This window comes from Mobula birostris, chromosome 6, assembly GCF_030028105.1.
Source record: "Mobula birostris isolate sMobBir1 chromosome 6, sMobBir1.hap1, whole genome shotgun sequence".
Lineage (NCBI taxonomy): Eukaryota > Metazoa > Chordata > Chondrichthyes > Myliobatiformes > Myliobatidae > Mobula > Mobula birostris.
In genome coordinates, this window is record NC_092375.1 from 142,871,511 (window position 1) to 142,886,651 (window position 15,141).

Here is a 15,141-nt window from a genome sequence, read left to right on the forward strand (position 1 = left end):
GGAAGGTCCAACGGTCAAGAAGGCGGTCTCTGCAAGTGTCGTGGAACGTGTGGAGCAGGACAAGACACAGAAGACGTCCTGGTCATCCACTGTGCCTAGTCCCATCTCCAGCCGTCTCGACTCTGTCTTGCCACTGGATCCAGATGGGAATTGGGAAGAGAGAGTGAGGCTGACACTGCGCAACTCTCCCTCACTTAAGTCCAAATCACCCGCTGGTCTTGACACCATCATAATGGTGTCGAGGTCCTCATCGACATCGACGATGGACGAACACACAAAGGGACATACAATTAATGTATCTAAGTTATCTCATACGTTTGTATTTATTGTGTTATTTTTTAAATTATTATGTTCTTTAACTTATTTTTTTGTGTGTTGCATTAGATCCGGAGTCAATTATTTTGTTCTCCTTTACACATATATACTGGAAATGACATTAAACAATCTTGATTGTGATCTCTTGATTTTGGTCTTCTTCAGGCCCACCGATATGGTTAACTCTTAACTGTGCCAGTTGGAAATAATTAGGAATAGGCAATAATGCAGTAACTGTCAGCCGCAGGGATACTCAAAAACAAATAAGGAGGAAAACATCAACAAGGCTTCTTCAAATAAGACTTCCAGATAAAACCTAAAGAGAAAAGGGCAGCAGAATCCTCACCCTCTATATCACACTAGCTTGTATTCAGGGATTGAAGTTCCCTGCAGGCAGGAGACATGAGCGATGGTGAACCCTTACGTATGCCAGTCAGCAGGTCTGGAGATTAATGCCTTGTCACTGGCCAGTCCAGGTCCTCAATCATCGTTATGGCAAATCTTGGGGTCGATACCGAAGATTGAAGCCTGAAGGTCAGACATCTGCGCAAGCCTGGGTCTGCAGATCTCTGAGGAAGTCAAAGCCCAGTGTCTGCAAATCCATGAGTCCGCTGGAAGCCAGAGACAGCTCATCCTGGAGGTGGAGGACTGTGTGTGTGCATGGGTGGGTGGGTAGGTGGTAGGGAGGAATGGGCTTGTTTTGCTGTTGTTGTTTTGTTGCTTGTTGTGTTCTGTGTTGCTCTGCCGAGTACTGTGGGCATGCTATGCTGGCAACAATTGCGGTATGCCCCAGCACATCCCTGGGTATGTTGGTTGTTAACACAAATGACATATTTCACTGCATGTTTTGATGTACATGTGATAAATAAATAAATGTTTCCAAAAATTAATCTGAATAAATGAATTTCAATCATAAAATCCTGGAAAACCGCTCCCCAAAACCACTGGGAAAACAGCTTAAGCATACACACTACAGTAATTCAAGATGTCTCAACACAGCTTGTTTGAAAACAACTAAGAAAGGTATTAAGTACTGGATATTTCAGAGGTGCTTGCATTCTGTATATGAATTGAACAAACATTAGCCAGAATGCAAAGAAATAAAAACACCAAGAATCCTGGATATGAACAGATCTGGAGACATCTGTGAGAGAGTTAATTTTCAGCTTGAAGCCATTTCATCAGAATCAGGATCCTGTTGAAATATCATTGGTCTGAAACATTAATTCTGTTTCTCCTTTCACTGACGCTGCCAGACTTGAAAGGTCCTTCAATTATTTTCAACTTTTATTCGGACTTAGATAAAATACCTTTCTGTTTGGGGTATATATCTAGTACTCCACATGTTCTAATTAGTTATATTATCCAAAGAGTCGCCTTCCATTCGTGAGATTATCCAGTATAGACCCTTCTGATTATCCATTGAAATCTAATTAACTATTCAAATTCATTTGATTTGTAACAGTTCAATTATCATTTCTTGGCCAAACCAAGATGAGAAGCATAATTTTCACACAGAGAAGGTGACCTCTGATTGAGGTTTGGTGAATCATACCTCAAGCACTTATTCAGTAAGGGTCTTGATGGTGGTACAAGAAGCTGATTTGTTACCTCTGTACCATATTCCCAACAGTAACTTTCTGAGTATCTGTATCCTATGTAACAGGCACTCTGCTAGAGGAACTCAGTGGAGCTGGGGGTGGCAGGGGGAAGATTTGTAGACATTTCCATTTGAAGCACTAGATCTGGAGAACTCATGCAGAGTTTTGACCTGAAACATCAGTATTTCTTTTCCTCACATTGATGCGACTCAACACACTGAGTTTCTCTGGCAGACTGTTGTTCCAGATTCCAGCATCCCCATTCTCTTGTGTCTCAATCTATTCTCATGTGCTGTGTTGCATAAACCAGGTAAAAATGCTTTTGCTTTCATTTGATATTATCACTTCTGTTTAACACATTGGCTGGTGCAGCCAGTATAGTCAGTGTTGCAGCAACCAAGTCGCAATCCTGACCTCTGTTCTGTCTTTGTGGAATTTATCCATTCTCCCTGAGATCAGATGGACTTCTTACAGATATTCCAGTTTCCTCCCACGTCCCAAAGACATGCTGTTTGATAGGGTGATTGGCCACACTAAATTGTCTCTTGGCGCGTAGGTGACTGGTAGAATCTGGAGGAGGGGTGGAGGAAAGCTAATGGAATGTGTGGAAAATAAAGTGGGATTCCTGTGGGATTGTTGTAAGTGTTTAACACAAACTTGATGATCTAAAGACTGTTACCTTACGTATTACATTATCCAAATATAGTTACAAAATCCATTTGACTGTAGGACTACACTTCTATCATGTAATATGCAATTTAACTTAACCCAGTACTTTTGTCATGAACCTCTTAACAAGTCTTTCTAAATTTATAACACTAATTAAAACTTTTCATAGATGATGATATGAATCTGAGGTCTTTGTCAATTTCAGGGCAAAAAGTTCTCGAATTGAGGCTGAGAAGGGGCCTAGCCTTTAACTGATAACCACAGGAAAATGTTACATCATTCACCACCTACTAAAAAAGCTGGAAAGTTCAGAGTAGATTGAAACCAAATGATTGGAGAATGTTGTTCCTCTACCTCTGAATACCTGTTGTTCCTGTGTCCCCTTTGCTAACGGCACCAGAAAAAAAATCACTTAAAGAAAGCAGGTCAGTAAGTCTGAACTATACCTGACTTGGAACCCCAGGCTAGTTCCACATGCTAGTTAATAAATCAATATTCCTGTCCCTCTGCAGTCCAGCTCTAAATCCCATTCTGTGTAGTTATTCTGTTTACAATCTTCTGGATTTAGGTATGGGATATGAAGTGAGATTTCTGTGCTGTGAGTAGGTGCATGACAAAGCCTATTCAATTAAACAATATCAAGAGAATTCAGCTTCGTGTTTTATGCGAGTGTGTCTTCATATACTAATGAGGAAAATATGTTACTTTAAGTGCATTTTATAGCATTTGAAAAATATATATTTATTATTGTCAGCGAAATATTGATGGAATCTTGTGAATGTTTGTCTTTAACTGCAGTTTTGTCAAAAAAGTAGATTTCAGGAATTGTTTTTGCTTTCACAGCACTGTACTGAAAATTTCAGATACTGCACACAACTTCACATGCTCCAGCAATATGAAGACCTGCCTACTAGCTTGTGTGCCGGACTAATCGCTGATCTCCATTTGGAGGAGTCTTCCTTTAACACCAGAGGAAATATGCACCGCAGCTCAACAGCCTTTCAGTACACAGCTCCACAAGAACAAGAGAAGCAGATTGCTGGTAACGTGCGCAGCTTTTACTACTTTTGTGTGACTGAAGTTAAGATTATCACGGTTACTAAGAGCTTTAACATTTAACTTCTAAAGTCAGTGTAAACATTCAGATAGCTGGAATCATACTCTTTTTTTAGTGAGTAAGTAGGCAGAACTCACTAAGCAGACAGAATTACCTAACTGTGTTTACCAGTGTTATGAGAGGACTGAATAGCTGATTATGTTCATACAGATAGTCTGTCTGAGCATACTTACGTTAAACTCCTGTGAGAAATTTTTATCTATGTGCTGAATATTAACCAGTGAGTGAGTGAAAGCAAGGCTTATTTTCTTTTCCTGTGCTCTGTGACTCATTGTTAGCATGGTTGTTTATTTTAATCAAAGGACCCTTTTCTCATGTGTGGATCTTGAAAGTCGTGTCAGCAAGCTAATCAAATGGGTAAAGTTTCATGGTATTTAAAAGGTACTTCAGACATGTATTAGTTTCTGCTCAGTTTCCCTGCTGCCAGAGTATAGTCAGTAAATTGTAATCCCCTAGATCTTATTTTTGAATGACATATAAATTAGGTCAAAATTAAACACAGATAAAAAGATCTAACTTTGAATGGATTTATGTATTTCAGTTACGAAAGTAGGTGCTTATAAAATTTGTTGCAAAAAGTCTTAATCAAAAGCCAAATGTCTCATAAAAACTTAAATGATAGGTTATTTTGAGTCAGATTTACTCAGTCAAATGCTTTCAAACCAGCTGTGGCCCAGTCTTTAACTCTCGCTGCTCTCAAGGTGCTGACATGCCAGACTGTAAATCCATCGGCAGTACAGTATCTGGTCTGTTGGTCTCTCAATCGTACGCCTGCGCTTCCTTCATGTCAGAGACTTGTTGCTGAATATTGGCAGCTCCTTTCGACACGGGTGGAGCCAGGCAAAAGAGCAATTACAAATGACTGATTTTAGTTAAATCTCTGAGCTGTGTGTGTGATAGCACGATATTAACATGTATTTTTAAGCAAGAATTTTTGTATTTCGATCAGGAGCAGGGTCCTGGCGGATTTGCTTCCCTCCACTCCCTCCCTGATTCAGGCCACATAGCATTTCTGCCACTTAGGTCAACTAAAAGGAGTTTTGAAACTCTATAGTCTCAAAGGGACTATACCATTTGGGGCACTGAATTTACCAGCAAAGCCATTGGGGTATTACTTCAGTTTTTGACTTTGCAATGAATTGCACAAATTGACCAGCAGAGAACAGATCATTCAGATCAACAGATCCATGCTGCATGAAAGCATTCCCATATACAGCCTTCTCACCCAATCAGCATACACTCGGCCCTCCATACCCGCGGGGGATTGGCTCCGGGAACCCCCGCAGATACCAAAATTCACGGATGCTCAAATCTCTTATACAAAAGCCTAAGAGAGCTCATAATGGTGTTACAGAAAGCAAAAATAGCATTTTGCAGCAAGCTGTTATAGAGGCAACGCGCACCCCGAGCAGCGAAAGTGCTTTACCTCGATTTATTTTGTGCATCCGTTAGCAAGATATGTCCTAAGGTAACAGAAAAGCCTAAGAGAGCTCGCAAGGGTGTAATGCTTAGCATAAAACTGGACGTAATCAAGCGTTTCGATGGTGGTGAACGAAATAAAGACATTGTGCGTACGTTGAACTTGCCTGCGTCCACCATTCGTACTATTTATACGCAGAGAGAAAGAATCTTGAAAGCTGCCGATGTTACTATTGGTTCTGCTAGTAGCATATCATTTCTGCTTTTACTATATGTTAGTGTTATTTTAGGTTTTATGCGTTATTCGGTATGTTATTTTTTGGGTCTGGGAACGCTCAAAAATTTTTCCCATATAAATTACTGGTAATTGCTTCTTCGCAACCGAACAAGATGCGAGGCGAACAATGCTCAAATGACGAGTGCTGGAGAGAGAACTTCTGGGTTTACCGGATCTGCGGTTGGTTGAATCCGTGGATACGGAGGGCCGACCCGTATTGCTTTCTCTGTCCCTTGCTTATCTAGCAGCTTCTACATGCTCATCACTTTTTTTTTGCCTCAGCAATTCCGTATGATAGTGTGTTGCAAATTTCTATACTGTCTGGGTAAAGATGGCTTTCTCAAATGACCTAATGAATTTGTTTGTAATTACATTATCTTTGTGGCTCATTGTTTATTTTTTTTCACAAAATTGAATAATATCTCAGAGCCACAACAGACTGCAGACACTGGAGCAGAAAACAAACTGTTGGAGGAACTCTGCATGTCAGGCAGCATCTGAAGAGACAGACAGGTGGTTGAAGTTTTGGGTTGAGACCCTGCATCATGATTGATAATATAGTTGACACCTCCTCCTACATCTTTATATTAGCTATCTCCCCTCTACACTCCCAGCTGCTTGATCTGCTGAGTTCCTCCAGTGTTTTTTTCCCACTCTGAGGTGACACCTTGCTTTTTCCAGCAATGCTAAGCTCTTTACTGCTCAGCCACCATAAACAAAGGTGTAGGCTATCTTCTTAACACTTGTTTAGCAACTCAAGTGCAAGCCATCACAGGCTAGCAGTGGCTGAAAAATCAAGCCCACTCCTACTTTATAAACTGAAAGATACTGTGAGCACATACTCCTTTAATGTAAAAAATATATGACTGCATTCTGTCCTATGTTCACTTTCCCAATACACCCACAAGAGATAAGCAAGATTCATCACACTGCGCAACTGTTCATTACAGAAATTTCACATTCAAGTTGGTGTTTGTAGTACTCTGTAAAAGAACTTTGCAACAAGTTCCCATGGGTTAATTTGATTGCTGGTTCTTTAATTTTCTTGTTAGTATCATAGATTTTAAATTTGATTTTCAATGATCTTTTTTTTTACATTTTACCTAATAGCTTTTTCACCTGAAGAGATCATCTCATATTACCATGCAGAGAGATAACAACTAATTTTATCATTGTTTATCAACATTGTTTCCTGAGTGTGCGACCTGGATTTTATTTTTCCTCCCTAGAAAGCTATTCCAGAGGTAAGTGGCATTTTTATTCACATCATTCAGTTGCATGCATAAAGGCCAGCTGCCAAGATTGCGGTGTTATTAATGAAATTCCAGGCTTGTTTCTTTAGTTTTCTCATCTTACTTAGTTGTTTCTGCTGATGGAAAGTTGGACTTATTTGTCATTTTTATAAATGCTTAAGTAGTGCATAAATAGCTGTTTAGTCTGCCACTAAAGACTGTATTCCTGGTCTAAAATCATCAACCGGGGAAATACTTTCCACATAATTTTCCTACCATGTCCCTTAAGAATTTTGTAAGCGTCAACAGAATCATCTCTTATTCTTCTAAATTGCCTATTCAATGTCACATCATCCCGTGAACTAGTCCTGTAAAAGTTTACTGTACTCTTTCCATAACAAGTATATGCATTTTTAAGCAAGGAGACCAAACCTACAATTTCATTTGTGGTCTCACCCATGCCATATCAGCATACAGTTGTAATAACTGATATTTATTCCTATACTGAAATCCTTCTGCAATAAAGGCCAGCAATGCATTACCCTACCTAAGTGCCTGTTGTATCTGCAGTGGCGTGTACAGGGACATCCAAGCCCCTTTGAACAACAATATTTCCCAATCTCTCACCATCTGAAAAAAAACACTACTCTTCTTTTTCTTTACTGAAGTGATTTGCCTCATTTTTTTCACTTTGCATTCCATTTATTCTCATTCAGTGTGTGTAAGACCTCTTGAAGCCTGTTTTTCTCCTCATCACTACTCAATTATCCACATGGATTGTTTTTTGTCATTGGCAAATTAGAAAATATTATGCAGGTGCCCACAGCCATATTATTAATATATTTGCGAGGTCTGAACACTGATTCCTGCCAACTTGAGGAGAACCCGTGCATTCCTACTTTTTTCTTTTTTGCTTGTTAACTAGTTCTCAGCCATTGATAGTATTTTTCTCCTCAATCCATGTGCTTTAACCTTGTTTAGCAACCTCCTCTGTGTAACCTTATTTAAGCTCTTTTGAAAATTCAAGTATACCAATTCTCTGATTTCCTCTCATCTATTCTACTAGTTACATGTGCACAGAATTTCATTAAATTATGCAATATGATTGTCATTTCATATATCCATGTTGACTCTGCTTACTCATTACTTTCTTAGCATCACATCCTTTATTATGGATCCCAGCATTTTCCCAAATACCAATAACAGGAAAACAGCTTGTAGGTTTTCTGGTTTCTCCCACCATCCTTTCTAAAATAAAGGCATCATGTTACTGCTCTGCCCCATCCAGGAAACATTCCAGAGTTCAGAAGTGGGAGTACAGCCGGGATCAAAGATGTCAGTGAACAACTGCAGAGCATCTTGAAAGGAAATGGTGAAGAGCCAGAAGTTGTGTTCCGCATTGATAGCAGTGATACAGATCTGATATACTGCCAGCAGATTGTAGGGAGATAGAAAAGTGGTTTGAAAGCAGCACTTTGAAGGTATTAATCTCATGATTACTTCCAGTGCCATGTGCTGCCACGTAGAGGAGCAGGCATATCAAAGAAATGAGTGAGTGCCTAGCAAGATGGTGCAGGAGGCAGGACATCTACCTGTGTACCCTAATGGTCAAGGAGTCACGGAGCTATACAGCATGGAAGCAGGCACCTAGGTCCATCTCCACCACTCCAACCAATTTGCTCAGCTGCTGTGGCAAATCCAATAAATCCGATGATACTCTTCATGTTGAATTTTAGCAAATGTTCCAAAGTGGTTGAACAGTATTGCATCAGCTCATTATCGGTTTAGTTAGTAGTATCTTTTGGGAATTAATGATAATTTAGTTGTTTCTTACTACTGCTGTAATTTTCATGACCCTTACTGCAACTGTACCCCAAGCTGACTTTACCTCAATGAAGGATAAAATGAGTTACTATATATTTGAAGAATATTGGTATTTCACTTAAAGGAAATAGAAGTCATTTCCATGATTTGAAAAGATTAAATCTGTAGACTTCTCTTTATTTTTACAGCATTCCATCCTTGATATTTGATTGTCATGGCATCCACCGACTTGTTATCTTTCTACGATTTCATCGATGAGCAGAATATTTTGGGAACAAATGAAACCTGGATCACTTGTATAAATGACTCCGATTGTTGGACCTGGGAAATTAATCATTGTTTTCAAAACATCAACAAGAGTGCTGTCCTGTATACAATATCATTCTTTTACTTCCTGATTTTTATCATCGGTTTAGTGGCCAACATCGCTGTTGTATATATGAACGTGAAAATGAATCAATCCAGACACGAAACACACTTCTACATCCTGAATCTGGCCATTGCAGACTTGTGTGTGGTAATCACTCTCCCTATATGGGTCATTTCCTTCATTCGACATGGTACATGGCCACTTGGGGAGTTCATGTGCAAATTTACTCACCTTATCTTCAGTGTCAACCTGTTTGGAAGTATCTTCTTTCTAACATGTATGAGTGTGGACAGGTATGTATCAGTGATGTGGTTCCAAGATGCTTTTGACCAAAAGAAAGTGTTGAACCGTAAGGTTATATGTGTGTTTGTCTGGATTTTCGCCCTACTAGTGTCAGTTCCAGATTTAATTTTCTTGAAAGTGAATAACAATACTCATGGTGAGCCCATCTGTCATTTGTCTTATCCTGAGGACAACTATCGAGATTGGATGGCTGGGATGGAAATAACTTGCATCATTATTGGATTTCTTATCCCATTCCTCATTATTGCGGTCTTCTATTTCCTCTTAGCAACAGCCATTCCCATTGCAAATGACAATGAGAAGAAAAATAGCCGGAAGATAATATTTACCTATGTGATTGTTTTCCTTATCTGTTGGTTTCCTTACCACTCTATTCTGTTTCTTGATGTTTTGTGGTTCCTAAATGTTTTATCTTTCAGTTGTCAACTAGAAAAGTTCATATATGTGTCTCTTCACATCACTCAGTGTCTATCTCTGGTACATTGCTGTGTCAATCCCATACTCTACAGCTTCATCAACAAAAATTATAGATATGATCTTATGAAAGCTTTCATTGTCAAATACTCTGTGAAATCTGGCATCATAAAACTTAAGGATACCACAGAAACAGAGTGCTGCATACTTGAGTGTTCCTAATGTAACCGTTCATTTTTAAACAGACATTTCCTTCTCAAAGGCACAATTAGCTACTGTGGCAATTCTACTGATTTTTGTGCAATTTCTATTGTAACCTAAAAGGACTTGAGATGCTAATTAAATATTTCTGGGCACCATGAACAAATTTCTAATTGAGGGAGTTTACACTTGTAAGCATATACTTGTCAGATTATATGGAACCAATTAACCTTCAAGTTCACATCTGAGCTACATGTATTGATAATATATACACAATCTTTATATATGTTTATGAATTATATTAAATACAGGATTACAATAATATAATATGCTGGTTCGAGGGCTCCAGATATTAAGGGAACCATCTCCTTCCGAGATGCAGAGATACCTAGGTTATGAGTGTAGAATTATTTCTACTAACAAAATCTTAACTACCTTTAATATTGCAGTATTGCAATATTCATTTACAGCATGCTTCCTCTGCTGAAACTCCCTTTTATAACTTTTGAAAAATAAATCACACATTTGTTTGCAAAAAATGTAGAAAGATAGTATATTTCTTTAAATGGTGAGAGATTGAAAGATGTTAGTTTTCAGAGAGAACTGGGTGTCCTTGTACACACTCAGTGTAAGTTTGTCAGCATTAATTCCAAAGACGATCAGTAGCTTGGCATTTACTGTAAGAGTAAAGATGTCTCACAGCCCTACAGATACAACAACCTTCGAGATGGGCAGGGTAGAAGATGAGTGCTAGTCCCATGACAGGTGCTTAAGCGTATTTGATTAATGTACTCTGGAAATCTGAAGAATGAAAAGTGATGTCATTGAAACATGCAAAATTATTTTGAAGCTTGACACGATGATTTTCTTTTCCTTTGCTTGGATTTCAACAACCAATGAGCGCATTCTCAAAATAAGAAGTCAACCATTCAAAGCAAAGATGGTATGAAATTTCATCCAGAGCTGATAGTAAAACTTTATAATTCCCTCCTAAAGGGTTTGTGGAAGATCAGCAGTTTATTTTCAAGAGAGAGATGAACAGATTTTTTGAAATTCAGATATCAAAGGGAAAGGGATTAGTGAAGAAAAGTGGTGTTGAGGTTAAAGATAGTCTATGATATTACTGAATGGGACGGCAGACATGAGGGACTGAATGGTCTATTCTTTCCTGTTTTATACATTTATAGCATTTCAGTGCACCCTCAAAGTCTATAGGCTCAGAGTCAAGCCGTATTGCCATATTCTATCCTTCAATGTTTGCATTTCTGCATTTCCATTTACTCCCACATTGGTCCAGAAATACTATTGTGGTCAAATCCTTCCATGTCATTCAACCTTCCTACCTTTGTAATCTCCCATTGAGGCACCCTATTTGAACTCTGTGTTTCTCTTGTTGTTATTTGTGCATCCCTTAGCATTTTGCACTGTTCATGAGGACCATGCCTTTAGCTATTAAAATGCAGACTCTGAAATTAGCCCTTAAACCTCTTTGCTTTCCTCTACTCATTTCCAAACTTTTGCAAATGTTTTCAGTCACTCCTCTAATAATATTTCATTCTTAAAACTTGGCATTCAGCTTCTTTATAAGTCTCTATGATGCTTACCTGCACTGAAGACAGCTTATAAATACAGTTTATGAATATAACTATAGATATCTGTTGAATTCAATGCCACCACCCTAATGGCTTTCTTCATAAGTTATTCAACATTTTGACTTGTGTTTGAAAATGGTTTACTTTCTTACTCCAATATTATTTATTTAATTTATGTAATTGGTGTATGATTTCTTAAGCATAGAATAAAAGTTCCAAATGCATGTCGTTAATTGATGGAAACTAAATAATATTCTGCTCCATACCTAGACTTTCTTGAAGTACCACGTCTGGTTAAGCGATAGGATTTGTATCTCCAATTCATAAAATTATAAGTTTTGAACTGATACTTAAGTGGAAATGAGACATCCGACTGAGGCCTTTCCTTTCCACACAGGAAGGTTTGCATGACCCAATGACATTTTTCACAGTTTTCCCAAAGGTAGCAGAGATAAACATATCACAATTAAGTGCCAGGTCATTGGCATTGTGTTAGCCGCAATTAGTTGATTGATGGTAAAGCAGATTATGTGATTACTGTCCCATTATTATTAGTGAGATCATTCTGTACGACAAATGGGCCGTGATTTTCCTTTTATTACAGTTTGATTCCTGATATATAAAATCGACAGTTGTGACATTCCTTACCGGGAAAGGCCTAATTTCTGTTTAATGCTCTAAAATGTGACACAGAATTAAGGATGGAAGTTAGCAGCTGTTTTGTTTATTAAGCACATGAATCAGTCCATGGCCAACTTTCTGGATGTATATATCACATATACACAATTCTTTCATTTGTTTTCATGAGTAAGCTGGGTTCGAATGCTGCCACCAGATTTTCTTCCTGTAGTTAACGTTATAGCCAACTTGATGCATAACCATATCCTCATATAACATATATTACACTTATTTACAATGTAGGATACCATTCTGCCCATTAAAGCTATGCCAGCTCTTAGTCCAATTCCCCATTTATTTTCCAATAACCTACTCTTTCTAATATGTCCATCAACTCCCCCAGTTCTCTTGCCACATACCTATAATTGGGACAATTTACAGTAGGCAATGAACTTACCAACATGTCTTTAATATATGGGAGAGAACCAGAATAGTCATGCAAAACCCACACAGCCACAGAAAAACTCTGAAAACTCCACAGAGATAGCACTAGAAGTCAGGATCAAATCCATGTCACTGGAGCTGAACATAGAACATAGAACATAGAATAGTACAGCACAGTAAAGGCCCTTCAGCCCACAATGTTGAGCTGTATGGTAGCAGCATTACCTACTGTGCTATTATGCCTTCCAATTTTGTCGTTAACTGTGGCTTGACAGTTTGACATGTAATCAAGGGATTCAGACAACTCACTTAAGGAAGTGGTGATTGATTTGTATAAAGTATAGGCTGGGATCTAACTGAAGGATTCAGAAAGAGGATTTATCATATTTGGAATAATTGATATCTTGGTATGAATACCAGGGTTTACATACAAGAATTGGATTTGAAAAAATAGTTTGTTTCTGAGTTTGTTATATTGATGGAAGCTCCAATGTTGATACAGCTTGCTAATAATGTTAGTATGATAATATCCATGCAGCAAGATGGCAAATAATAAAAAAACTTTGTTGATACAAAACACTGCATCAAAGGCAAAGCGATTAAAAATATTGTACAAGCCTCATCCTATAGTGAATCACACTGCAAAATGTTAAAGTGCTCAGTTGTGTTAACAATACATTGGTATACAGTGGATTCTGTTTAATTGGGACACACTGGATCAATACATTTTGGCCCAATTAAGCAGCTGCCCCAATTAGCTGAACTTCCATGGAAATACTTAAAAGGTATAAAAAAAGATCAACTACAGTTTGACTGAGTAACAATTTATGTAGTTAAATGAAATACAGAACAAGTTTGAACACCACCAATATTATTACAGTACTATAAAACTGTGTATTAGTTCATAATAGTAATCAATGAGGAATTTAATCCAGTGTATACTACTGCATTCTTTTTAAAAAATTTACTTATTGAAATACAGTGTGGAGTAGGTCATTCCTGCCCTTTGAGCCACACTGCCCAACAACCCCTGATTTAAACCTATCCTAATTATGGGACAATTTACAATGACCAATTAACCTACCAACCGGTAAGTCTTTGGACTGCAGGAGGAAATTGGAACACCTGGAGCACGGGGAGAACGTACAAACTCCTTACAGACTGCAGCAAGGATTGAACGCAGATTGCTGGTAATACAAAGCATTACGCTACCGTGCTGCCCTTTTGATTTTGATTCTGTGCTGTGCTTTGCAAAACCAACAAAATCAGCGCAGACGCCCTAACTTAGGTAATGGATTGCCTTCATACAATGCTTTCGACAATTGCATCCTCCAAATCTTCATTTTCATTGTAACATTAAAGATAATTGTCGGTACTTTCAAATTCTTCATAGTTCCTAACCTGTTGAAGTAGTGAACTGGTTTCATTTTCACTCCCGGCCTTTTCTGGCATCTCCAAGTCTGAATGCTTGAAACCACAATGAGAAAAACAGTTCTGTATTGTCTTACTACTTAACTCGCAGCAACTTTCGGTGACAAAAATTCTCCCAAATAAGGGGCTACCCCAATTAACCGATGGCCTAATTAACCAAAATCCACTGTGTTTAGTTTGCATAGATCAAAGATTTATAAACCGTTCCAATGTTCTGACATATAAGGGCAAATACATTTCAATAAATATGATACTGAACTTAAATGTTGTAAATAGTTGTCAAATATAGTTTTTCAAAATGTCTGACATATAATATGACCGGGGAAAATGATCGAAGTATCGATGTTGTCTTTACAGAACCATCTTCAGAGTTTCTTTTATTTTGTAATGAGCTGAAATATTACAAACCTCTCTCTAGTGTAATTCTGTCTCCTTAATGCCCTTATGCTATTCCAGAAATAATTCTTAGTGATTTTTTAAAATTACGAATCAATAATAAGAGTGATCACTATCCTGATACAAACCAACTATTTTTAATGAGAAACCTTAGATACATGTGTTCTGCTAAGAATCCTGAAATTCTTAACTGGACTGTAGATTAGATTAAATATACCACATAGGTGAAACTATCTTTCATTAAAACTATCTTTTAAAGAGTTAGAGACTTATTATTTTAAGCCATAAAATTTAAACAGGGTTTCTTGGTCTCAAGTATTTGTAAGCAGACCATTGAATGTGTATGACTCTCAGTGCAGCATTTTTATGCACAAGCTCACAACAGTAAGGAAAGAGAAAAAATGGGATATTGACATATTGGTTAGCACTGGTATTTCAGAGGCCTCGACTAATGGTTTGGAGATGGGAATTCAAAGCCCATCATTACGTGAATTAAAATTTACGTAATACAATGATCTGGATATTTTTCGCAAATACAGTGTGTCAAACAGAGTTAATGTTTCACGTTGAAGATGTTCCATTGATGCATTCTGGAATTTAAACCAGTCATCGTAATGGGGAAATTAAACAAATGGATTGTACTAAAACCTACCTGTTTTGTTATTGTCATTCAGAGCTTTATTAACAGAGGAATTTCATTAAAGAAAGGTGAAATAACCTTGCTTCCATCTTATTTATATCCTTCCTTTCATTCTCGGGCATTATAAATTCTGTTAATGATAAGCACATACAGACAGGAAACAGCAATCATGACTTGGGAAGTTGGAGCTTGGTAGTTGTTAGATGTGGTTCATTTGTAAATGACCGTATCTCTGTTAGAAGTTTGTAAGTTAAATTCCCACTAAGAATCAGAATCAG

General features: G+C 37.9%; 1 protein-coding gene across 2 annotated transcripts; it reads left to right on the forward strand.

Moving 5' to 3' along the window:
* The first annotated feature begins 2,922 nt into the window (after positions 1-2,922).
* On the forward strand, positions 2,923-14,927 carry LOC140199420 (atypical chemokine receptor 3-like). 2 transcript variants are annotated; one of them, XM_072261485.1, is made up of 4 exons: positions 2,923-3,010; positions 3,429-3,627; positions 6,509-6,642; positions 8,643-14,927. In XM_072261485.1, the coding sequence occupies exon 4, from the start codon at positions 8,669-8,671 to the stop codon at positions 9,761-9,763; it is 1,095 nt and encodes a 364-aa protein (XP_072117586.1). In that variant the 5' UTR covers positions 2,923-3,010; positions 3,429-3,627; positions 6,509-6,642; positions 8,643-8,668; the 3' UTR covers positions 9,764-14,927. The 2 variants fall into 2 exon arrangements, with proteins under 2 accessions (XP_072117586.1, XP_072117587.1); XM_072261486.1 differs by lacking the exons at positions 2,923-3,010; positions 3,429-3,627 and adding an exon at positions 6,041-6,119.
* The last annotated feature ends 214 nt before the right edge of the window (positions 14,928-15,141 follow it).

Excerpts from the sequence above, each read along its gene's own strand:
- LOC140199420 (XM_072261485.1), top strand. The coding sequence starts at position 8,669 with ATGGCATCCACCGACTTGTTATCTTTCTACGATTTCATCGATGAGCAG.